At 41.6% G+C, this 25,170-nt stretch overlaps 1 protein-coding gene across 3 annotated transcripts in view; it reads right to left on the reverse strand.

Annotated features, from left to right (window-relative positions):
* Positions 1-1,122: 1,122 nt before the first annotated feature.
* The window catches only part of drosha (drosha ribonuclease III), a 151,137-nt gene continuing 127,089 nt past the window's right edge, over positions 1,123-25,170 (reverse strand). For all 3 annotated transcript variants that reach the window (XM_086306751.1, XM_086306750.1, XM_086306752.1), the window contains 5 exons: positions 23,271-23,353; positions 21,641-21,744; positions 18,021-18,113; positions 16,985-17,031; positions 1,123-1,755 (listed from right to left, as the gene is read on the reverse strand). In XM_086306751.1, the coding sequence (XP_086162877.1) occupies positions 1,625-1,755; positions 16,985-17,031; positions 18,021-18,113; positions 21,641-21,744; positions 23,271-23,353 (458 nt within the window). In that variant the 3' untranslated portion in view covers positions 1,123-1,624. The remainder of the gene's footprint in view (positions 1,756-16,984; positions 17,032-18,020; positions 18,114-21,640; positions 21,745-23,270; positions 23,354-25,170) is intronic.

Raw genomic sequence — 25,170 nt, forward strand, 5'->3', positions numbered from 1 at the left:
ATGTACTGTGCAATCATCATCAACACCGAAGACACCTGACATCTAAACACATTTTAAAGTATACACGATAAACATTTTTTAAATTACGTTACTCGACGCTATTACAGTAATTTGATTTCTGTCATTTAAAACTTATTTGCCTTGTGTCTTAGATACAGCAGACGTTATTAATCCCACACTGGGGAAATTCACCTGTTACAGCAGAACAAGGGTCAGAAAGAAAAAGCGTATTGGAGAGTTTTAATAAACAATAAAAATATCATTTGTATTATTTGCACCTATTTGTTCCTTTTATCAATAAAACCTCAGTTGCCTTTGAGTTGTGAAGTACGGTGCTCCCGGTCTGACTTAAAATAGATTTGTAGTTGTTGGTCGTTAATGTGTAGCCATGACAACCGGCCTCATTCACAAATTGTGCATATGAACAAATTCAGAACAGCCTTAACCTTTAAGAATGAGAAAATGATTAATTTTTAGTTGTGTTTTCCATGAGCCAAAAATGCTCAGTAAGATAAATTATTGGCAGAAGTTCTTACTATTTACATAAAACATTCAAATCTCTCTAAAATCAGCTGCTGTGAGGTTTTCTCTTTCAGAATAACATTGTTTGACAGACAGCTGTGTGGCAGCTCTAGTGGACCACTTTCACTTTCTTCCCTCTAGTTATGAAGAAAAATGTAACTTTTATCTGAAATGTGACAGCAGCCACAGGCTAGTAAGCTAGACAGCTACCATCCTCACAGGTACATATTTATTATCTACAATAAATCTCAGTATAAAAGACCCGATTCTAGACGTCAGATAGTTATTAATATGACAGCTTTTGCTAAATAGCTGGATCCAGAGGCTACTGAGCTGAGGAAATTGTTAATTAGACAATCTATAATTAAGATCTGTTAGACAGCCAATCGGATTTAGAGAGGTTAAAAAGAGAGTAGAGGGGGGGGGGGGGGGGGGGGGGGGGGGATCACATTTTGATTATTAGAGGATGAGTGGCAGATGTGAGACAGATGGTGACACTGTAGTGAGGGAGTATAACGGACTCATCCTGTTTTAGAGGTTTAGAGATCAGAGTAGGAGGGATTACGATTAATACAAAAAAAATAAATAAGAAAATCTCACTTTTTGGACCAGAATCAGAAACTTTATTTACAATAGATGCTCTGATGGTTTATTTAACAGTTCTTACTCCATTTTAAAAAATGGGTTTTTTTGCCATGTGCCAGTAACACGGTGAGGTCCTGCTGTGGCTTTGTTTTTAAAAAGGTTCCACTCTATATTTAACACACACACATAAGACAACATAAAGCCACCTTCGACAGAGCCGGAGTGATAAACAGCATAAAACATGAATGCATGAGGCTTCATTTCTAATTCCCTTTGCCCTACTTTTACTTTGAAAATACTGGCCACAAAGCTAGTTTCCCCCCAAATATTTGTGCTAACGGTCACTTTGACCCAGTTGATCCCTACCTAAAACCCATCTATCTTCCTTACTACATCTTCATGATCAACTAGTGGCACCTCCGTTTTGCTAGCTCTTGCCTGAACAGCTGCAACATCTGCAGAGAAGGCTCCCTAATGTGGACCCGGGTCCTGATTGGCTGTCCCAAAGAAGGCGCTGTCACTTCCTGTACTCTTCCGAGTCTTCGGTTTCCTTCTCCTGCCGCTCCCGCTCTCGTCTCATCTCCTTCAGCTCCTGCCTGTATTTCCGCTCGATGAAGCGCTTCTGATGAGCCATCTGTGGGAAGTTATCTGGTACAGGGAGAGGCAGAGCGGGAAACACAGGAGTCGACCAAGGAGAACAGATAAAGAGAGAGAAACACAGAAGCAGAGGTGTGAGGAGACAAGGTCAGTTTCCAACTGGGTGAGGACAGCAATTTAGTTCCCAAATTGCACTGACTATGGTTTTCATAGCATGTGTCATGCTGTCACTTAGGTCAAATGAGCGAAAATGTTGCAGGCTGTATTGAAATTAAATTGCCCTCATGTTGTTATTTCATTAATAATGATGAAGTAACAAGGAATTAGACAGGCCTTGTTTGGTTTCAGCACAATGACTGTGAGATCTGATAACATAATTACAAGCGAACATTTCGAAAATGAGATCTGTAATAAGATGGCATAGTGTGACAGCAGGAAGAAAATATCAAACAAAAACAGATACAAGCTTAAAGGTATATAAGCAGCAGACAAAAGAAACTGTTAACGTTTTGAAATTGTGTCTATTTGAAACTTTCATATTAAACTGCTCGTTTAGAAACCTCTTTTAAAGCTGCTACTATTTGGCGTTCAACCAGCAAACTGCAGCTTTGGCTACATCAGCCATTAGTTTCTAAAGAGAAGTTCTGAGGCCTCGATTTGAGTTTTCTGCTCGCTGCCAACTTGGCTCGAGTCGTCTCCAAATGTGGTGAAACACACAGGGAGCCCAGGCTCAGGAAGTGGGAACCACAACAACTGAAGTGCTCAGGACTCGTGTCAATCAGAGACACACTCTGAACCGCTTTCTGTGAAAGTCTCCACCAAGACGCAAATTGGTTTCTGTTTCAAGATTTCCACATTTCTGTGTCACATATTTTCATTAAGAGCTGTGAAATGTGGGGGCGGCGTACTCGGGAGAATGTGCTTAAAAGGCTAACGGCAGCAAATACGGGATTACGGATATATCTGGCTCGAGTGACGGATACACAAAGGAATATTTTATTAAGTATTCTGCTGCATCAATTTTGCAATGACTAAGTGTTTACACCTTTTTTTAATTTAAACTTTTTAACCTTTAAGGGAAAGAAACACCTTTGAGATTAAAAATATCATTTGCAAGAGGTTCAACTTAGATTCAGGCTCGGAAGTTTTTCGACAAAGACGCTTTTTTTCTTTTTTGCCTTTATGCACCACCACAGTGGATTATAAAGGAAACAATTGAGCTGTCATTCAAGCGCAGACTCTCAGCTTTAACTCAAGGGCTCAAGGCTCTAAAGTAACTGAGAAGCACTTTTGTGGCCAGGTGAGGCCTGTTCCCTTGTTATTTCATGACAAACAAAGTAGATTAGAGATCTGGAGTTAATTCTAAGTGATGAACTTCAATGAACTCTCAATATGAGGTCCAAAGAGCTGCCAGTACAACTCAATGAAGCAACTCAAGGTGGCTGCAGTAAAGGCCTCATAGAACAGCGGTCCCCAACCCCCAGGCCACGGACTGGAGTCCTTTGGTACTGGGCCGCGAGAGTTGCGCCTCGGGTGTGAAATTTATGGTTTTCAGGGGTTTTAGCAGTTTTTATTGTTATTTTTTTTTATTATTTTTATCGTTAACTCTGTTTCCCTGGGTCTTTTCACATGTTTTATGAATAAATCTTCTTTTTTGGTACTGGTTTTATTTTGGTGTATTTATCCGCGACACCTTAAAGGCCAGGCCGTGAAAATATTGGGATATCAGTGGGAGACTGCGGCACCCACGGTGTGGGATGGAGAGATTTCGCAGGTCTTTCCTCCCCACTGCTGTCAGACTCCATAATAAAGACTCTAACTGAACAAACACACACATCCACACATGTGCAATAATACTAAGTGCAATAATCCTTTCTGTCATCGTTGTATTTTTACTCAGTTGTATATAGTATTTGTATTCTATTTTTATCTTATTGTATATTTATTTTATTTTATTCTACTGTATATAGTATTTTATTTTATTCTATTCTGTACAGTTGTGTACTGTATTTATTCTTATTGTATTCTAATTTTTGTCTCATAACTTTTGCACTGTCCACTTCCTGCTGTGACAAAACAAATTTCCCACGTGTGGGACTAATAAAGGTTATCTTATCTTATCTTATTGTCGGACACAACCGGTCCGTGGTGCAAAAAAGGTTGGGGACCGCTGTCATAGAGCATTTCAAGGAATGGACCTTCTGTCTAAAGAGAACATGGCAGCATGAACAAACCACAAGACTTCTGCAACAATCTTTGGACAGATGAGACCAAAGTTGAGGTATTTGGCTGTACTTTGGAGAAACCCAAACACAACATGTCAGCACAAACACGTAATACCAACTGTCAAGCACGGTGGTGGAGGGGTGAAGATTTGGGCTTGTTTTGCAGATCACACAACTAGGGATGGGTATCGAAAACCGGTTCTTGTTGAGAACCGGTTCCCACTGTTTCAATTCCTTGGAATCGTTTGCCATTTTTGCAAACGATTCCCTTATCGATTCCAGTCGCCCCGAATGACGTCACCACGTTGCGGAGCGTCATTTACCTGGCAGGAAACACGGCGCCTAAGCGGCTCAAACGCTCAAAAGTTTGATTATACTTTATGAGAACCGATGACAACAGGGCAACTTGCAAAGTAGATATTTCATTTAAGGGAGGAAACACTACGAATATGCAAAAGCATTTGCTCACAAAACACGCGATGACACGCGTTTTTAATTCCGCTCCGGACTCGTGACTCTCAACCTAGCAGCAGCGCTAACGTTTGCACGTCCTCTCCCGTTAATGCGGCAGGTAAATAATCAACTAACAGTGCATATTATGTTAGCGCAATCTGCCTTATTACAAGACCTGCCATTACTGTACATGTAGGTGACCATGATGAGAGAGACAGACAGAGTCTGGCTGGCGCTCGCTGGCAGTTCTCGCTGCAGTCTACCGGTAGCGTCTCCTTTCAGGCCAGGATAGACTAATGTCACCGAGCAGTGTCTAAGTTTGTGGTCAAAGGCTTGCACCCATTTGCCACAGCAGATGCCCCCGATTTTTGGTAAGTGAATGTGTTTAATTGTAGGCAGGACATTACTGGATATTCTTGTGTAATTGCCACAGAACAATTTATGTTATACTTTGTTATTGCTACAGAAGAATGTTGCAGCTTTAAGGCAGGGATGACTCCTGGAGTTGCTTTCTCACTGCATATGCTTTATTTCACAATCAGATCGATTCGATAACAAAAACATACAGCAGCTCCTCTCCTACTCCTAGCCCTTCGCTGCGGTGGAAAAAAGAACGACTTCAATCCCCTTCAAGGAACATATGTACAAAATAGTTTTCCTGATACACCAATGGGGCGTTCAATGCCATCTTGTAAATATGAGTACTCTGGCAGAGTAACAGTTCAAATGAAAAATACACCAGAACAAACAAGCAAACAAAAAAAGAAGTGTGGGGTACCTTTGAACCAATGAACAAAGTATAACAATTTATACTTTTTAACATAACCCGACCCCGTCAATATGTGATATGTCTCACAAGAATATTTATTTTATTATTTTACATTTACAATTTTTTTTCCTGGGGACCCTGTGACACCCCATTGAAGAGCCGTAGGCTGGATCTCTCAAGATCTCACTGTTGGGTTTGTAAGGCCATGTTACTCCTAAATTTCTATCTTGTTCAAAGAGAAGATATAAAACAAAGCTCTGAGCTAATCGACCTTAGTGTTCTCCTTTTTAAAAAAAAAAAAAAAAAAAAAAAGAATCGATAAGAGAATCGATAAAGAATCGAATCGTTAAACAGAATCGAAAATGGAATCGGAATCGTTAAAATCTTATCAATACCCATCCCTACACACAACCCAAGAATACAGCAGGCAATGGTGGATAGGAACTTTGTAGCAAAGGTTGTGTAAGTACTACGAAGATAACTGTATAAATAATGTTACAGAAATCACACAAGTAGAAGCAACTAGTTTTGCATGCCTCAGATACCCAGTTCATTTTTTTTCCACCCAGTGCTGAAAATGACACGAAAGACAGTCAAAATCGATTAAAATTCCTTCGGATTTGCAATCTTGGAGCTTTGGATGGTTGTGAAAGATGAAAAAGTTGTGGGAAAAACAACTGAAACATCAGTTACTTTAAAAAAAAAGAATCAAAAACATGTCTTCGTGTTGGTTGGAATTTCACAAGAGCTGTAGGAACAATTCAAAATAAGAATCAAAGAATCAAGATGAGAATAAAGTAATTTAAAAGAAGAGAGGCCAATGTCAAGCTAGTGAGGCTAGCATCAAAATGTTAACTGCTAATGAACAAAAGTGATGCATTCCTTTTTTAAAGCTACTTACGTGAGCTTTTTCTCTTCATGTTTCAGACATTTGAGTAGATTTTTCAAAGGTGACAAAAAATGCCTGTTACAATTTCAGAAAGTGGCAGCTGACAGTTTATTTTGTCTGCTCAAGAAAGGTAATTAACTTCTTCTCAGAGTACTAACAAAAACTCACATTGGACAAACTGGAATGAGATCATATTGGCATACTTAGGAGAGATTATTTTACTTATTGTTAATACATTTTCCCTTCAGTTAAAATGATTTAAGCACATAACAGAGCAGTGACTCGTTTAAAAATATTGAAAACACCTTATTTGGTGCACCAGTGTCGTCTTGAAAGAAGCAACTTTCCTCAGTTTTCATGCCAAGCAGCACCGTTTGTAATTTTAATATTCACTGCTCAGGTAATTTCCCATTAAGTGTTTACATTACTGTGCCTGCCCACTGCAAACTTCAATTTAAAACAGCATGCATGACAGCTGCCCGGTGGTTTGTGTCTACTCGCTGAGACACACATTTGACTGTGCAGTTTTTCCAGTCACTGATCATGACCATGCAAACTCAGGCAAATTGGGCTTCCAATACCTTTTCCCTCAAACGTTTTAAAGATAGCCTGTGAGGGAAAACAGAGGAGCCACAATGGCCTGTACTTACAGGACATTAAAATAAGGTCCTCTGTGTGTTTTGTACAATTCTGCGAACTTTGCAAGTATCAGGTTATCATTTTTCATAAATTTGGATTCATACAAATGGATGACAAACTGCAGAGTTTTTTTTCCTTTAATGTAGCACTGATTTTACAAATCTTGAAGCTAGGCTAGGTTTGGGCTTGTCACCAATCACAGCTTAGCACCATCCCTCCAATCTCCTAATGTGGAATTTGCAGGTCTTGGAAATGGAGCCATTACCACTTGATGCCAGAGGACACCTTGTGCATAACAGGAAGACTTTGGTAGAATCTGTCATAACTAGGTATATTATGCCTCGGGATGAAAAGAAACAACAGTCCAAACTCACCCATAACTGTTAAACTGGACAGAATGGATGTGTGACTTATGAAGGTCGCAGCATTTGATTTAGATCACTTTCACAATCCTCGAACCATTCAGTGAACCTTTATTCCCAACCACCAATCTCTAGGACTGAAGCCAACATGAAGTAACAAAAACAAAGCAGTCAGACTGGCTACAAAACCAAGTTAGTCTAACAGGCAGAATAAATGAACATAATTACCAGTAACCAGTAACCTCAGGCTCTGCATTTTTAAGCTTTAATTAAGGGTTTTGGCAGCTAAAACCATTTTGCTGGCTCCAAACCCCCCCAAAAATATGTTGGCCAGAAGCGAGAACTTACCTGTAATGAATGAACAAGCTAGCTCCCAAACCCCAAAACAACACGCTGTTTCAGAATGCAGAGTCTATAAGCAGTGGGAGATATTATGGAAGCTGTGTCCAACTTCTATTTATTTTTTTCTGCCAGTACCTCATGAATAAAAGGCATCCCATCCCAGGATATACGTGCTTTGTCATCTGGAGAGCACTCAGGATAACTTAGTATTGAGCTGTATTGATCTTGTCTCTAAAGGGGACAAGTGGACCCAAACCACGACCTTCCACAGCAACTAGATCCGCTCAATGTAAGAGTCAAGGGTTATGGTTTTCCTTTCATGTAAGACCGTACTTTCTTTATTCCATTTTTCAATCTACAAGTGAAAGACTTTCTACATTTCAAGGCCCAGGTGTATGAAGTTTTAATGAACCTCTTTTTTGCTAGTGTGTTGAGTTTAATCATACCTGGTCTACCAGGTCATCTAGGCCAGATTATGCCAACTGTTAGGACAACCACTGCGCCAAGTAAAATAGCCTCTGAACAAACAGAACAGAAAGAGGTCACAGGTTCATTTTAAGGCCAAACTGAATAGCCTGTTTAATAACTAACAGCCTCTCCAATGTAAAACCTGAATTGTTGATAGAAGCATTGGATTACTAATGCAATGAGGAGACGAAGAGTTTGAAGATGAAATATGTTTAAGGGGAAAAAAGGGAAGCAAAAACCCATTAATTTAATGCATTTCACTCTTTCCATTTCCAGAGACCACATTGCACAACATCATTTCTAAATGCTTTCTATAGTCTTTTCAGAACTCGTGAATAGGACTTGGTATTTACGCTGAGACACATTTAAGTCATGATAAACTTGAGCTGAAGGTTAAAGGAGATACAGTAAAAGGTTTAGATTATTCTTTTATTCATCAGCCTGCATGTTGGAAATACGAGTTAATATAGAAACACTTTTAGCTATAAATATGACACTGGAAAGAACTGCAGGTATCTGGTGAAAATCTACTGTAGTTCTTAAGGTCTTTCTTGATGTCTGAGTAGTCTTATGGCGCATCAGAACAAATGTGAAGTGAAGTTTCATCTCATTGGTTTCTGGACCATTTTGAAATCCGCTATTATTAGCCCCTAACAGCCAATGGAAGAATTACTTCCTTCCAAAGTACAATCAATACTTGGAATTGGTTCACGGGAGGATATTTCCAGAACTTCTAAGGAAATCTTACAGTTTCCCTTACTTTTCTTCAAGTCCTCTATTTTGTTTTTCTCAAAGTTGAATATACACCTTCAGCTTCCTTTAAAGGGCGACAATAAGCTTGCAGATAGTGGGTGGTCTCAGTAAAATCCACAATCTACAGGAGAATCTCATCTGATATGCTATCACAACACTAAAGGTGAAATATATTGAACTTGCACTGATGCATATTCGGCTCCTTTTGCCCCAAGTCGATTTGTGCCTTTGAATAGAAAACTTTACTATGCTGCAGGTCTAAACACACCATTAACAAAACGACAGTTTTTCAAATTCTCACTGCTGGGTCTTCAAAAAACAAGAACTTCATATAAAATAATATTCTCCTAGCCTGTTTGCCCAAGATGGACACAAGAATCATCAACATCAAGCTACAATTCAGCCCTTTTACATGGTTCCTACTGCTTAAGATAATGCAAAAGACCTTTTAAAATTATGATAGTATGAAATCTCAAGACCAGCTTTAGAATAACAAACATGAAAGCAGAAACACATCAATTTCTTGATGGTTTATTTGATAGTTTGATAGGTCTCATCGCCTTGCGTCAGGCTCTTGTTAAACATTAAAACAACACGTCCCAAATGGTACAAGCTTGCTGATAAGGTTTACTTTGCTAGAGCTGCATGCAAACAACATACCTTTTACATTTTAATAGGTATTGGTTTCTGCCACTGATGCAAAATCTGGATTTAATAGCTAATTTTCATTGAATTTGCATGCTTGCTAGCAGAGACTGCATTTGCTCTGAAGGTCCCGACCACAAAACAAAATGAGCGTTTTGATTCTGCTGTTAGGATTTGCGTAATAAAGATGGAAGAGGTATTCATTGATTGGCTCGTGCTTTTTTAACTTAAGCAATTCAGCGATGTAATATCTTTGAAGGCTTTCTAAGCATCTGTAGGATTCTTGTCTTACCTCAGACCATGTTATTTAAAAATCCAGTGTGCTTCAGTACAGAGCCAAACAACAGAAAATACGGCAGTGTCTTAAATACTTAGGAGCTGTATCATGAGTAGATAATGTACATTATCCCCCAATAAATGTGAAAATTAAATTATTTCTATTGTCCAGACAGTGAACTCACAGCTGATAACATGGCGCCTTAGGGTTTTAGACAACTACTCGACTATCTGCTGTGGATTTGTGTTTTCTGCAAAGAGCTGCCGTCCTACTGCTGCAGACCCATGACCACGGCTGCAAAGATAAACCACAGGAGCACAAGTGAAAATGTTTCTCACATGTTGCTGGGACACATTAACCATCTGTGTTGCTTTTAACCTCTACTTTGGCGCTGATAAGCAGTAATTCGAAAACCATGAAAGGGTTTCACGTTGAAGAATGTCCCCTCTAATGTTGAAAAAAGAGAAGAGAAAAGGTGTTGTGCATTCAGATGTTTTGAAAGGATTTCCAGCCTCCTACATGTGAGGCTTAGGTTGCCTTTCAATTTAATTTAAATTCTTTGGAGAGTTGTTTAGGCATATGAAATATTTTAAAGATGTCACCTTGAGCTCTCTAGAGAGCTGTGAAGTAGTTTTCTTTTTTCCTGTCAGTTTATGGAATAAAGCATAATTGGCCTTAGCCAGGGCTTCAGAACATCAAATTCTATAACTGATTGCCAGGAGGAATTAGCCATGAGCGAGTAAAGGCCATGCAGTGCTTTGGTCGTCCTCAACCAGTTCTTGTAATCAAAATTCAAGAACCTACTATGGCAGATGAGCCACTGCCAACCCCCCCCTGCAATTTCCATATAATATGTGTCCGGCTTGTGAATGGAAAAGGATAATGTATTCTTCCCCTTGCAACACTATAATTTGTCATTATGGCAACAGAGAGGAAAGCGTGTGATAACAGCAATATCCTATTAAAAAAAGAGAAGGAAAAAAATCCTGAAGAAAGAACACTGAGCAAAAAAAAAAAAAGCATGCTGAAAGAAACACACACATGCATGAACACACAGAAACACACAGTCTATTTCAATATGCTTTCGGTGAGTAAGCAACACTTGGTGAGCCTCGGAGAGAAAACTACATATTGCAGTTAAAATATGGAAATCAGCGGCATTTTTCCCTAGGAGATGACTTGAGAATAACCCACTCGAGAGGAAAAAAATAAATAAAAATTTGGCCATTTACATTGTTTAACATGCAGCACAAGAGCAATCGTCAAAGAATATGGTTGCTAAGGATACACAAGCCTTTTCATTTCGGCCTGTGTTGGGCATCACAAAAGCATATTATGAATTCTCAGCCGTCCGGCGTTCTGAAGAAAAGCACCTTTGAGAAACGGTGCTCTTTGCATGCTGATCAGCTTTGGTTAAAGTGTTATTACATTCGCTCCGCACAGCTTTTTTGTTAATTGACAACATAGTAATTTCTCTCAAGGATGGAGGTTTGCAGTCTTGAGATTCAGGTGCAGAACTGGCAGTTGGGGGGCCTGCACAACAACGCGCTCTGTTGTGCCCACCAGCAGCAGTGCTGAGACGAGCAGCTGGATGTGGAATCTGTGATGAGAGATCAGCTCCCTCTTTTGTCCTTTCACTTCAGCATTCACTATTCAGCCAAAGTTTAAGGCTGTGAGACGACTTCACAATTGACAGAGCCGACTGAGCCCATCACCTGTACCGTTATCCTTGGCTTTAACTTTTACAGTTGAACACCATTAGACACCCAATATACTTACACAAAAATTATGATTCCATTAATGTTCATTGCATTGAACCCAACACATCACTAGATACGAGATCAGAAAAATGAGGAAAAATGAAAACCGTTTGGAATGAATCTACACATGTACTTTCGTTTTACTTAAATTGCATTGGAAAACACTATCTAACATCATTAAAATGCTGGTTAAGGTTAGCAATAAGGTTAGGGTTAGGGCTGGAATACATGGCTGGAACGTGCATTATAACGGGACCGTCATTCTACTGGATTTAATCCATAACCCGGTGCATAGTTATAAGAACCCAGCGTTCCTCAGGAATGCTGCGGGACTTGACAAATCGTCATTATATTATGCCTTGGGGAGTGAGAACGGGCTGCCTCAGAAAGCATCTGATGTAGTTCTGTTGGATTCATCGACCTTCAGCCTGCACTGGTTTGCAGCAGAGTGCAAACCAGTCAAGATAACAGTCAGCACCTGCGACTCTCGGTGCCTCCTCCGGACTGGTGGAGATAGGATTCCCCATGTGAGATAGTTTAAGGATCTTGGGATCTTTTAATGAGTGATGGGAAGGTAAAACAGTGAACTGCTCATGGTAAAAAGAGCTGGCCAAAAGGTGGAGCTTTCATATTAGCCATATATCTATATTCCAACTTCAACCAGATCTCTTGACCATAGGAGAATGACTGCAAGAGAAAGGTCATGAATATAAGCTGGCAAATGAGTTTGCTCTCAAGAAGCTGGGCTCATCCTTAGAGAACAGGTGAGGATGTTGGAGTAGAGCTGTTGCTCAAGGTGGCATCTGATTAGGAAGTCAACTGGGCGCCTCCTTTCGGAGGATCCCCGGTGTATAAGGACACCCTCGGGGTAGCCCCAGAACCTGATCGGGAGATAATATATCTTGTCTACCCCCGGAACATCTTGGAATCCCTCAGGAGGAAATGGAGTGTGTTGCTGGGTAGAAGGATGTCTGGAGGACCCTGTCATGGAATGATGGACGGATGCCTGTTTGCAACAGCACTTATCTACCCAGGATTTCTAAGGGAAATGCTGCAGAAAGAAGTCAACCGAGCTTCCTTTTGGGAAATTAACCCAGACTGTGTTCCTTCCTTTCTAGTAAAATGTGATTTCACTGGCCGAATATCAAAATTGAGAAAATTGAAACTCAAATGCGCTGACGCCCTATGATTCAATAAGACAGAAAACTACTGACTGAGACCATGTTTACTGACACCACAGACTAAGGGTGTCGAGGCAGTTTCTCCATAGATTTCCACAGAACTGGACTTACCTAAAGGAGTCACCCTCTGCTGGTCATTAGAGAAAAATGCAGCTTTAAAGCACTTCTGCACTGGCTTCCTTTTTTAAATATAAACAGCTGGAGGTAGAATCTGTGATGAGAGATCAGCTCCCGTCTAAGAGCTCAAGAACATACACTGGTCTATCACCATTCAGCTCAGGCACAATAGACCGAGTCCATCACCTACAGCTCACACGCACAACATCAGTCAACAAGCCAATAGTGTGCCTGTATAGCGGTGCTGATGAAGGGATTTTCCCATCGTGCCAAAGGCCAAACAAAAGATTCAAGCCAGTGAATGGAGATCCTGCATACTGTACTTTACTTTGCCTCTTTCCATCCAGTGCTTTTATCAAGAGATTAAGGGTTTTAGAGAGAGCTAAAGAAAGAATGCAGCTCCCCTTCCAGCTACTAGGCAGATTGAGGCTCCTACTCTTATTTAACAGATACCGTATTGTTTGAGAAACAAGCAGCTGTGAGGAAGCTGGGAAAAAAAGCGAATGGGAGGGGCTGAGCCATAGAGAGATGGGAGACTTTAAACAGACACTGTAAGGATGAATGATAAATGCTTAAGCCGTTTCCATGTATATTTGATGTCGCCTAAGACCTAACGGTGCATGGTGCATGGTGCATGGAGCCCCAGGGCCTCAGAAACACTGCACCACCGGCTCCTTCTTTCTCTCCTTCCTCATGTCGATTTCGTTCGCCTACCTGGCTGCTCTCAGCTCGATTTGTTTGCACTCATGTTTCTTCCAGTCTGGGCCTTGGTTAACATTTAATTCTACCTTGACAGACACAGGCAGGAGACTGTCAAAACGCGGGCCATCAAATAATGAAATGTGAATCAGCTGAGCCACCAGCGGATCAGCTACAGACAGCACACACACCAAATATTGGGGCCCGGTCTCTTTAATGAGCTCTGAGCTGTCTGACTGAACACAGCCATGTCTCTCACCTCTCTGACACCGCTGGAGCCGCGGATTCTGTCAGGCAGGAAAAGCTCTGCAGCAGAAACAAAAAGTTCAATCCTGCTCAAAGTGCTGCTGATACTCGAGGAGGCTTTAAATAAAACATGGAAATGAATCCTGACACGTTGCGTCGAGTTGTTTTCGATCCGAGAGTAACACAAGGTAGGACTGTTGTACACGAGGAGTAATGGTGTAAGCTAGTACTGCACTGAGGGCCAATAAGACAATCAATGACGAATTACATGACACCGGGGCTAATGTCCTTGATTAGTCTTGCTATGCGAACAAATGAAGCGAGGCTCTTGACAATCACATGAGAGACAATGCGGCTCCAATAGGAGTTGATGCATCAGGCGGTTCTGCAGCAGATGAGCTCCAGTCTCATTATACAAGCTCATGGTCAGGAGACATACAAATCCTTCAAAGTGTGTTTGAACCCTGCTGACTGACCTTGCATATTTAGCTTAACAAAAAGATGTTCAACAATGGAATTAATGAATTTTCTCTATGATTTCCAATACCAAAGTGATTCCTTTAACACTAAGTTATGAATAATAAGGAATGATCAGCACACTGTATTTCATTTGAAATAAATATGACCTTTAATTAATGAGGCTTATCTGTGAAAGATGGAAGCGATTGGACTAAAAACAGGCAACAGTTCACTGAAGTTTTTACAGGCAGGTTTAACTGCAAGGATTTTCATTATTCATGGTCTTTTAAAACCATTTCATCAACATTAGTTCTCACAACTCGTGTCTTAAACGACTACAATTAATTAAGAATACCTCCCTGTAACGCAGCTATTATCGACAGTGCTGTGCAAAAGTCTCGAGCCTGAGCTTCTTCTGCTTTGAGCAACAGTTCTTCAGGGTTTCTTTAGACATTGGCAGCTTTTTCACTTATTTTCAGTCCAGGCCTTGTACCTGACCACTTTCACAGGAATGTTTTTTGTGTACGCATAACAGCGAACTTAGCAAAGAACCCATTTTAAATTTTATCTTTAGGCACTTTGTTACTACCAGCCTGTCACAAAAACACAATTTGTTCCCATTTCTTTAGCTGAATCTCTGAAAAATACCAAAGATAACACAGTTTGACAGGCATAAAATAGTATTTTTGTACCAACAAGGTGATTCCTGAAGAGCTATTAGCTAAAAACTTGGCATATCGCAGCATCGTGTGCAGAGCGTCCCCCCAAAAAATTTGTAGAAACTTGACAAGTGGAGGACAAAAGAAGAAGCGGCAGGCATAAAAAAACCCATCTACTGCAGATGAGCAGTAGCTGAAAGTCATGTCCTTAAGAAATGAGAAACGATTCAGAATGTACATCAGAATGTCACAAAGTCATTCTTAAGGAAAGGAAGCAGAGAGAAAAGACTGAGGTATGCCAAATTACACAAGAGCTGGAGTGAAAATCAGTGGAAACAGGTCTGATGGAGTGATGGTCTAATAACTAATAACTTTATTAGCAGCGCCCTCCTGAAATGCACCAACAACATTGAGAGTAACATCCTCCTCTCCGCCCCTTAATGCTCTCTGGTTACTATGGTAACGCGTAAATATTTCTTTCAAAATAAGACACGCAACTACAACACGGGAAAAGACCCAGGGAAACAGAGTTAGCGATAAAAACCCTGAAAACCATAAATTTCACACCTGAGCCTTAACTCTTGCGCCCTGGTACCAAACGACTCACGGACCGGTACCGGGCCGTGGCCTGGGGGTCGGGGACCGCTTGGTTTGGGCCTGCGTTTCAGCCAGTGGTGTTGGGCTTTTGTCAAAACTAATGAAATTATGAGCACGACAAAGAACAATCAGATTTTGATCCACCGTTCAATAGCATATGGAAAGCATTTGATTGGCAACAGCTTTGTGTTTCGGCATGAAAAAGATCCCAAACACACTGATGATGCTGTAAAATCATGCTCAAACAGGAAAACACACAAATATTCCATGCCATTTTGCAAACAAAATATAAAGAGAGGTGGCTCAAGATCTCTGCAGAGTTCTGTAAATGTTCTTAAAAACTGCTCAGAGTAACATAACAGACAGGTCGGGTGTGAGCAGAGAGTACATCAAGCTGACGGCTGACTTGTAAATTAGTGGGTTTAAATGAAGTGACGGCACAAAGTCAAACAAAGCTCTAGAACTGGAAGCTTTTTTTTGCGCCAAAGGAAGGAAGACTTGGAGAGATGATTTTAAATTACCTGACCTTTTAAAAGGCATTGCTAATCTAGTCACATGAAACAGCAATTTATGAGGGGGGAAATGTTCATTTACTAGGAATGAGCATCTATCAATCATGGTGACAGAGGTGTACACTGGGGAGAGGAAACGGGTGGAATTAAGGGAGGGAGGATGACACAGGAGAGAGACTGTGTGCTCTGAACTACGCCCCCTGATAAGGAGGGAGGGAGGCGAGGGAAAAAGGGAGCCAAAAGCAGAGGGAGAGAGGGAGGCTGAGAGAGCGGCTTTAAATAATAACACACTAATGCTAATGTTTCATAAAAAGCTAAAGCATGGGTGCGCAAACAGTATCAATCACAAGTGGCTGGAGGCCTCATTTAGAAGCCAAATGAAATCAAAGTTTGACCTTTCTGCCCTCTGCAAGTTCCACAGGCCTGTTCCAACAAAGCCATTTGTGTTCACCTCCAGCTAATTAGTTGAGTAAAGAACAAATTGTACATTTGATTAATGTGGTCACACAGATAGCAACTGAACCTGGTCCAAACATTACAACCAAACTCTTTCCACTCTCAGTTTAATGGAGGTTATTATGCCCACGTACGTATGCAGAGTATAGGAAGCAAATTGGAGGTGTTGGAAGAGGCTCGTGGATGTGTTTCTGAGAGCCGTGTAATTGTATTTTTTACTTAGCAGCGAATGAGACGTTACCTATTTTCCTTAAGTGGCGTTTGATGAAAAGACAATGACAAGATGGAAAACAGCCAAGGAGTGAAGCAGCACGTAGGGGGACGCGTCAGCTGCACTCCTTCAAATCTGAAGAGGAGCATAAGAGAGCGGAGCAGAGTGTGCAGCCTCGCTCTCGTGGTCTCTAAAAAGCGCTTGAAAACAACATTGTTTTAAAAATGCAAACTTTGCGTGGCTCTCGAAACAAACTTGCCGCTGTCCCCCGGGGATGATCGACGTGGTCGAGGATGCTTAGCTTCCCCAGTCTTTGTTTTATTGCTTCTCCATCTCTGGCTAGGCCCCATGCCTGTGCTCTGGGCTAGCACTTCAAACAACCTAATGTCCTATATGTTGCAGCCAACCGGCTGGTCAGGCCACAGCTCTCTGCCAGCCATCTTGCATACTGTACAGCCAAAGCTAATATTCAACACTGAGGCAAAGCATGTGAAGGGCTTAAAGTGTGAAAACGTTTATGTGTGTGTGGCGAGGAGAGGTCTTTGTTGCCGAACAACTCACATTTTTCGAGCGCATCCATCGCAGCTCCCATTTCTGCCTGTTGGATGCTAGATTAGAATTTTTTTTTTTTAAAGAAAAGGAGACAGAGAAAGAGAGAGAAAAAGGTCTTTAGCATATTTAAAATGTCCTTTTTTTTGAATTCCTGTCAAAAAAGAAGAAGAAGAGAAAAATACCCCACAACCAATATTGAGAGGATTATCAAAAGTGCATTATATTTGTTTTCCAAGGAGCCCTTCTTCGCTAACAATCTCAGGTAACACGGTGCACGCATTTCCAAAAGGTAAGCCTATCGGCGGCTCTACGCTGGGCACTGTTTACTCCTGCAATTCACCATCCCCTCCTTATATATTATGTGGTGTGTGATCATAGCCCAGCAGTGGAGGTGGCTGGGAGCTTAAGTCATGTAAATACAAAAACAGTAAGCTGCCAAAGATTCTGTGGAAGGGACAAACTTATCGCCAGCTTAGTGCAAGAGAGAGCGGTTTCAAGTAGGGGGTCGTGGAGGGGATTTTCACATGTGTGTGTGTGGGGGGAGGGCGAAAGATGTTTGATGGATTTAGGTTTCATTTCTCGCAGGCTCAGCTGCAGCTTTATCGTCAACCCCTCCAACCCTGAAAAGGCCTCGGCGCAGAGATTCACTTTCTTTACTTTACAAAAGCATGAATATGCGAACACACACAAAAGGTGTGCAACTCAACACTGAAGGGGGGGTTATAATAAAAATAAATAGATATGTGTGAACACAATAGCTCAGGTAGACCTAAACACAGCCCCAGCAGCAGCGCCGCCTCGTCAAGCTCTCCTCGGCAAAAAGTGATATTTCCATAACAGAATTTACATCGGATCAATAACGGATCGATTCAACTTTCATGCTGCATAATGTCTCTCGCAATAAAATAGGCCAGCCAGAGCTTAATTGCTATAATAAACACCATCAATAAAGTGCAGCCATTATTCTGGAGCCCATTAGCGGTGCATTGAGAAGGAGAACGCCTTGTCTTGTTTGTGTCTTATTATATTGTACCATCTTACTCACCTTGGGCCTTTGCCACAGCCGATTCGCTCTCCTTTGAAATACACGGCGACGGTGTAAATGCGCGCGTGCGACGGCCCCACCGTCTGCAAGGTCCTGCAAAATTCAACAGAGGAAGGAGGGCAGAGTTTAGGAATAATAAGAAAAAGAGAAGCACAAGGACACTCGGGGACACAGTCCTTCAGAGAAATACAAAAAAAAATTTTTTTTGAATTGGAACAAATGTAATTCGACTAAAGAGCGCTCTTTGAGAAGACGCACAATCCATCTGAGGGACACATAAACAATTTTTAAAGCCTCCCAAAGTCCCCGCACTCATCTTCTGACACCTAGATCTGAAGAGGAGTGTGGGGAAATAAATAAATAAATAAATAAATAAGTGACACGTTGAGAGAGGAACTGAAATAAAAGAGTGACAACAGTCTTTGAGAGACCTGCGAGTCTTTGGCGCGCTAGAAGGGTAAACAATGAAAACGCTAAAGAGGGAGAGATGACAAGAGACTGAAGTAATTTACAGATGTACCTCATTTAAAAAAGAAGAAGAAGAAGAAGAAGGAGCCAGATGTTGACTTTGTTTTATTTCTGCAGGGACATGTGTACAAGACAGTTGTTTGAAATGTTAACATTAGCATAAACATCTCAGACCCAAGCTGTGAGTCACCTAAATTATTCACAGACAATTTACTTATTTCAGGAGAGCAAATCCATTTTTAATGCAACGTGGTCACTTATGACACTTTATCAATAATTCAGCCCCCTTTCTCGATTACAAATGAAGAAGCGCATAGCATGTGCCGAGCAAATAAGACTCCTGCGTGCGCTGCTTTAGCCAAATCTCGACGGGGAGAGCGTGTCACTTGGAATTATCGCGGCGCTAAAATAACACAAAAGGAGACGGAATAAAAGGGAAATCTACGGGGCCGTCGGGAAGTCGTTGGCGCTGCGTTCATGCTAAAAGCTACTTCCAGACTGGGGCCACTTTCTGTACAGTGCGAGATGGGTGTATATGTGCGCTCCCTGGTGTGTCGAGATGTACAGGAAAGTGATAGAGCGCGGGGTTGAGGTGTCGATCTGTCATCAGCCAGGCACATTCACCAGGGAACCTTTAGCAGGGGGCTCGGTACATTAACTCCTTTCCTTCTCCTTTTTTTCCCTGTCCTTTCCTGCCTCTTTTGGTAATTTAGTCTCTTTCTTTCCAACTCACACCCTAGTCTCACTCTGTGTTTCTCTACCCTTGACGCTTGTAAACAAATCCCGCAGACTTCGAAGACCGACAGCAAGATAGATTCGACGCCGAACAACTGCTCTATGAAATGCTATGAAAGTTGTATGAGTCTGGCTTATCGACCAACAGGGGTCAGGTCATCTCACGAGGTGGTCAAAGGAATGCTCAATATTACCGGCTGCTACTGTGTATACATCAAACATGGGGAAAGAAAGAAGTAATTACGCTCAAGGATGGAGGGGAAGCCTTCCATTCATCAGAGGCTGGGTTTTATGTAAGCTTGTGTCTCCTGTACATGTGGGGCTGTGTGAATTTTTGAAATTCAGGTCACCCAGGAGCTCTATTTGTTTCTCCTTCACGTTCTTGTGGGCAGTGGACTTGGGGAGGGAAGTGTTGATTGCGGTGTCAGAGCTGTGCTGTGTCAAAAAAAAAATGTAAAAAATCGCCATCCGCTGGGCAGATAGACGGAATAATAAACACGGGGGACTGGAAAGACGATTAAATAAATACAAGGGAAGAGAGACGGGGAGGAAAAGGGGACAGATTAGATGCTGAATTGTGGAGTTCATTGTACGCCGAACCGCTCCGTCTCCAACCACCCGTGAGCCTCGAGACGACCCCCCCTCTTTTTTTTTTTTTTCTGAGAAAACTGTGTTTGCCAGCTTCCAGTGGTGACACAAACACTGCATCGTGGCAGCTCTCAAAAGCTTTCTGTCAAATGACACTTGCTCCTTGGCTTTTTTGTCAAATAAGAGATCGTTTTAGTTATCTTTTCTTTTCTCATCACAACAACAAAGACCTTTACACAGTTGTTCAAAATGTTTAGAGTCTGATGACGAGTAGTCTTGTAAATTATGTTTGTGCCAGTTCATTTCCCTGAATTTGTGCTGCAGCCCACGTGATGCCTGACCCTTCTGGACTGCAGAGTTGGGCTCACACTAAAGAGACTGATCAAGTGTACGGTGCAACCATGTGTATACACACTTAGATTAGATCTTTAATCTCAAAAATTGAATTTCTTACCATTGCTAATAAGATGTCATGTTCAAATTCAATATGTATTTTATGCTTAAAATGTTTAAGTGGCAGCACTTGAATGTATCTTAAGACTGCTTAAAAAAAAAAAACTTGCAAAAATATAAATGGCTACTACATTAATCGAAATATGCAGCTATATAAAAAGTTAAAGGATTCATCACTGTATATAAGCCATAGAAGATTTGAAACTGCTCTGAAAAAATGAATGACCAAATAGCTTAAATAGCGTGAAGTAGTGTTTAATCAGTTAGAGCGGAGTTAAAGATGAAGATAAAAATCCTTGACCATGTGTGCCTACAATTCTAAGCATAAAGAAGCAATGACCAAAACAGTATTTACAAAAGAAAAGCACAAAAAAGGGAGAAAGGGTACCCTTGCTGCACTGCTTTCTGCTAGTCCTGCAGAAAGCTATGTTTAGACATAAATGTAAATTCGGCAAGTTAGCCACCCAGAATCCGCTCAGTAGTCTGCAAACAATTAAATTCGTTAGCAGGCAAGCTACGGTTAGCAAGCTGTGTGACTCTGTTGTGTTTTATAACATTTGCTGATAAAGACATTTTACAATGAATGGCTATTTAATGAGCACTTTGGTTGAATTAGCTGATATTATACTTTGCTAAGTTAGGTAGCTGCCTTTTTTCAGTATCCTGGTAGGTAATGTTAGCTTGCCTGTGAACCAGGCTGGATGCTAACAACCTAGCTTAACCAGATGTTAAGTTGAATGAATTCAAAGCTATTTTTAGCTGCTCCCTTATTCACAAGGAGTCCTCCACAGCAGGTAGCTCGGTACTGTTTGATTTGTGTCTCCCAGAATCACACTGAGGGACTTTTACTTGTTAGACAAATGTGCAAACCATGTTGAGTAGCTAGTTGGGCTAACTCCCAGGGGTTGGTTAGGTAATAAATCACTATTGGATAATTACTTCATTAGCTAAAGTTACAAAATAGCCAATATGAAATTCAAAACCATGTTTTAGGTATCTGAATTAGCTTTAGCTTGTTTTCTCAAGAGTTTTATTGTTTGTTTTTGTGCCCATGTGAAGTTTTTGATAAATTTTTGAAGTTCTAGGAGCTGTTTGATTCTTGACATTAGTAGAATTCTTAACTTTATTGATTCCGTACTGAATTGCCACTATGATGAAGCCTCGAGTTGAACAGTTGTCTCTGTTGTATGGTTTATGTCAATGAAGAGTGTGGCTTTCAGGTAAGAAACTTGCCTGATGGGGCCAAGAAATTACAACTGTTTAGTTTGTATTTAAATATAAACTAAGCACAAAAGACTAACCTCTAATCACACACTGGTACTTCTAGATAATGCCGAAAGAAATTTATGCAAGCCTCGGTAATATGGTGGCCTTACTTGTAGAGTGGGATATCAGGCTCCTTGCCCTCTGTTCTCAGGGTCAAACAACACTGCTGCAGCTGAGACTTGGGGTCGTTCCAGTCCTGGTTCAGAATGAACTCCTGCAACACACAAACAACACACACTTGAGACCAAACTATCTCTCTTCACCCACTCATTTCAAAGAATCAGAAACAATGAAAATGAACTGCAGTTACAACCGTTCTCCTTCACTCCTTCATGCTTTTATTTCATTCCTGCCATCTCCAAGCTTTTACCCCCTTTTGGACTTATTTGCGCTCTCTCTGACTGGCTCTCCATCTATGACTTGGCGGTGAGCACAAATCACAGGCTACTTAAGACAAAAGCCAATCCCCAGCCAGAAATAAAGAGCGTCTGGGAGTCTCCCAGGTGTGCAGCTCTGATACATTTCTCTTATCCAAGGGGGACTTCTAAAAGCCCTTCCATTAACAGGGAAGCAGCCTTGTCATAAAAAGGCAGACTTTGAATCCAGAACTGTCTGCTCCTATTAATTTTCTACAAAGAGTGCTTCTGCTTCTCTCTCGCTTTGCAGCTCCCTCGCAGCCCCTCCATCTCTACTGTTCTTGCTTTCGTGCTTTGCTTCCCCTTCTTCCTCCTTTCCGGTTTTCCTCTCTCCGGGGGCATCCACACTCCTTTCGCTGAAGGCTGAGAAATTTGGCTGCAGCTTATAGCCTACCTCTTGTACATTTCGAGTGCGGTGATGCATTCACGCTCATGCAAACACCTTAACATGCATAATGGAGGGAAGAAGAAAAAAAACTGCGAACATAAGGAAAGGATTTATGTTCCCGGTTTTGCTTCTCTATTTCCATCTAAATTGGATGAAGCAGCACAGTTTGCAACACTGTGGTTTCCAGAGGGCTATGTAAGGAGACATGCTGGCTGTTTCACAACTTTTCTCTTGGAAGTGGAAATGAGGTGCTCTCTTGCAGCGACCATGACGCAAAGCTCAGCTCCTCTAGAGCTGGGGATTCTCCCTGGAGAGGCACACCAAGACAGCAATTAGCATGGCATATCAGACCGCTGCAGCAGCTTCACAAGGAGAGGTCCGCGCTGTGTGGGAAACTCGTACACGAGCACGCGTGTGTGTACGGACACCCGGTTTCAGTTTGTCTTTTCACTGCAGCAGCGGTAATAAAGGGAAAAACGGAGCTCTTCTATCTAAACTTAGACTTGAGCACTTAAGGATATAATGCCCGTCCCTTCCTAACGCGCATCTTGCCATTGAAGTTTTGACTGAAGCCTACTTATTCAGCTCTCGCAACACTCCAGAAGTGGATACCGTCAGCAACTTCAAGCACTTCTCGGATCAATAGAAAAACACAGACGACTAACATTAACAAGCCAATGCATGCATCCCAACGCCGTTGAGATTCCCATTAAAGATGACTAAAATAGCCACCCAAGCCGCCATTGTGAGAGGCATTCAAAAGCCAAGCACCACTTCAGGCCTCACGTCGATGCTAGTGCCATTAGGGCCCTGCCATTAGCTCCCCTCCTCATCATCTCCCCCCGGTTCGCTCGTTCCCCGTCTCTCTCTTAGGTGCTCGGCTCAGCAGCTCATTGATCAGGTGCGAGCGGTGAACAGCTATCAATAGGGACTCACCTTCAGTCGAGGGAAAAAGCAGACGTTCATGAATGTGTGCACGTACTCCAGGTCTTTATCAATGTAGAGAGCTGCGATGAAAGCTGCGAAAACAAAAGAGACAGAACGAGAAAAAAAAGGAGGTGGGTGCTTTGCTTTGTTTAACAATCAGCTCCATTTCTGCTTCTGTAGTAAATAAAACATTAACAAAGACCAGAAGAGAGACCCGAGCAGCGGCCTCCCTCGGCGAGGGACGTGATGTTAATGTTAACAATTGGAAAAGATGGCTCTGTAGCCGACTGTCCTTTTCTATCACACAGGAAATTGGAACTACAAGGGCCACACAGAGTTCAGAGAAACATGTCATATATAAGATAAAATTGTATGTCAAGCTGAATAAATAACTGGCGGCCTAACTGCTCTGAGAACAAAAAAAACCAAAAAACCGAAATGTAAGCAGAAGGTGCTGGGTGTCATCTTCATCTCATGGCTGTCCCTTTGTTTTCCCCTTCCATTAGATGCCACTGCATTCACTCATCCCTGTGACTAAGACAGTGGGACATGAGAGAGAAATAATAGGTAATATATTTCAGGAGGCCAGTGAGGGCCCGCTGTAGCTGCAGGGCACAACTGTTCATATACAGAAGAGCTGCACTCATCTCCAGCGCTGCCCCGCGTCCTCTTCCCGTGTCATCAACTCTGCTCCGCTGCAAACTTTTGAGGGATGATTTGAAAGGCAAATGATATGAAGCCCTGTGTTGTTTTGTGATTCATGCATTATGGTCTGTCTATTGAATGCTGGCCTGAAAAACATTAGTGCTTTTTAGTCTTTTTTTCCTCATTTAATCTACCAAACTGGAATGGCTCATTTGCTATTCCCTTTGTATCACAGTTCCTGTCCCTGCCTGCTCCCCCTGTTGGCCTAATGTGGACCGCAAAAGGTCTCCTCCAATTCTCCATTTCCATTCTCCTCTGCATGCAAATCCCTGCGCTCATGTTCAGCTTACACCTTCCTATAGTTCACCATGAACTTCCTTTAATTGCAGGATTGAAATCAAGTGAATGTTATCTCTAGCTTAATTTATCGGATTTGATGTACACCTAGGTGCTTGAGGGTTGAGGGACATTTATATGTGATAGGTAGGCAATGAAAAAAAACTCGAGATCTGCCAGAACAATCTGTTACAGCCCAATCAATACTGGAATTTATTAAGGGCCAAACCCTCGCAGATAAGCTGATCTGAACACCAGCTCACGTCAGCTTATAAAGTGTTTTATTTAAGCTCCTCAGGCCTGTCTGTGCAAGCCGCTCAGCAACCCCCCTTGAGTAGGGCTGTATCGGGTATCAACCATAATCAAATTTAGTGATCAATTTAATTAAAAATACAGTGAATCTGCCTCACTGTCGTTTTATTTGGCATCTTCATTTATAACTTGTATGACAGACATGTATATTTCTGACTGCTGGCTTGATTTTTAAACGAGAGCTTAATGTTAGTGCACTTGAAGAGGCCTTTGTTTATTTCATCTTCTTATCTCCGCCTCCCACTGGGCGCTATTGTGGGTGGAAAATTCTGCTGTGTGTGCGGAGATCATGACGCAAAGCGGAGAAGACAGGAATGAACTATTTAAAACAAAGAAAACAGACTGGATGAGTTAGGAGAACTATAGGTCTGAAGTAAAGAAGTAAAGAGCCGTGCAGATGTTATATATCTGTTTGGACTGACATCCGTCCACTTATGTTAATTACTTACAATAAAGCCAAATCATTTATCGTACAGTATGTCAACATGTAAGTGTCTCATCATGCTGGAAGTGAGAAATAAACTCTTTTCCCTGCGTGTTGTGGAGTTTTTCCTGTGTTTGGGTCACACATTGTACATTACGGTGGGTGGATAATGGGTACATGTTAACCTCCTCT

This window comes from Aulonocara sp. 'chitande type north' Nkhata Bay, linkage group LG9 (assembly GCF_057382095.1).
Source record: "Aulonocara sp. 'chitande type north' Nkhata Bay isolate Kocher_YH1m ecotype deep benthic linkage group LG9, A_spYH_male_GT1.1, whole genome shotgun sequence".
Taxonomy (NCBI): domain Eukaryota; kingdom Metazoa; phylum Chordata; class Actinopteri; order Cichliformes; family Cichlidae; genus Aulonocara; species Aulonocara sp. 'chitande type north' Nkhata Bay.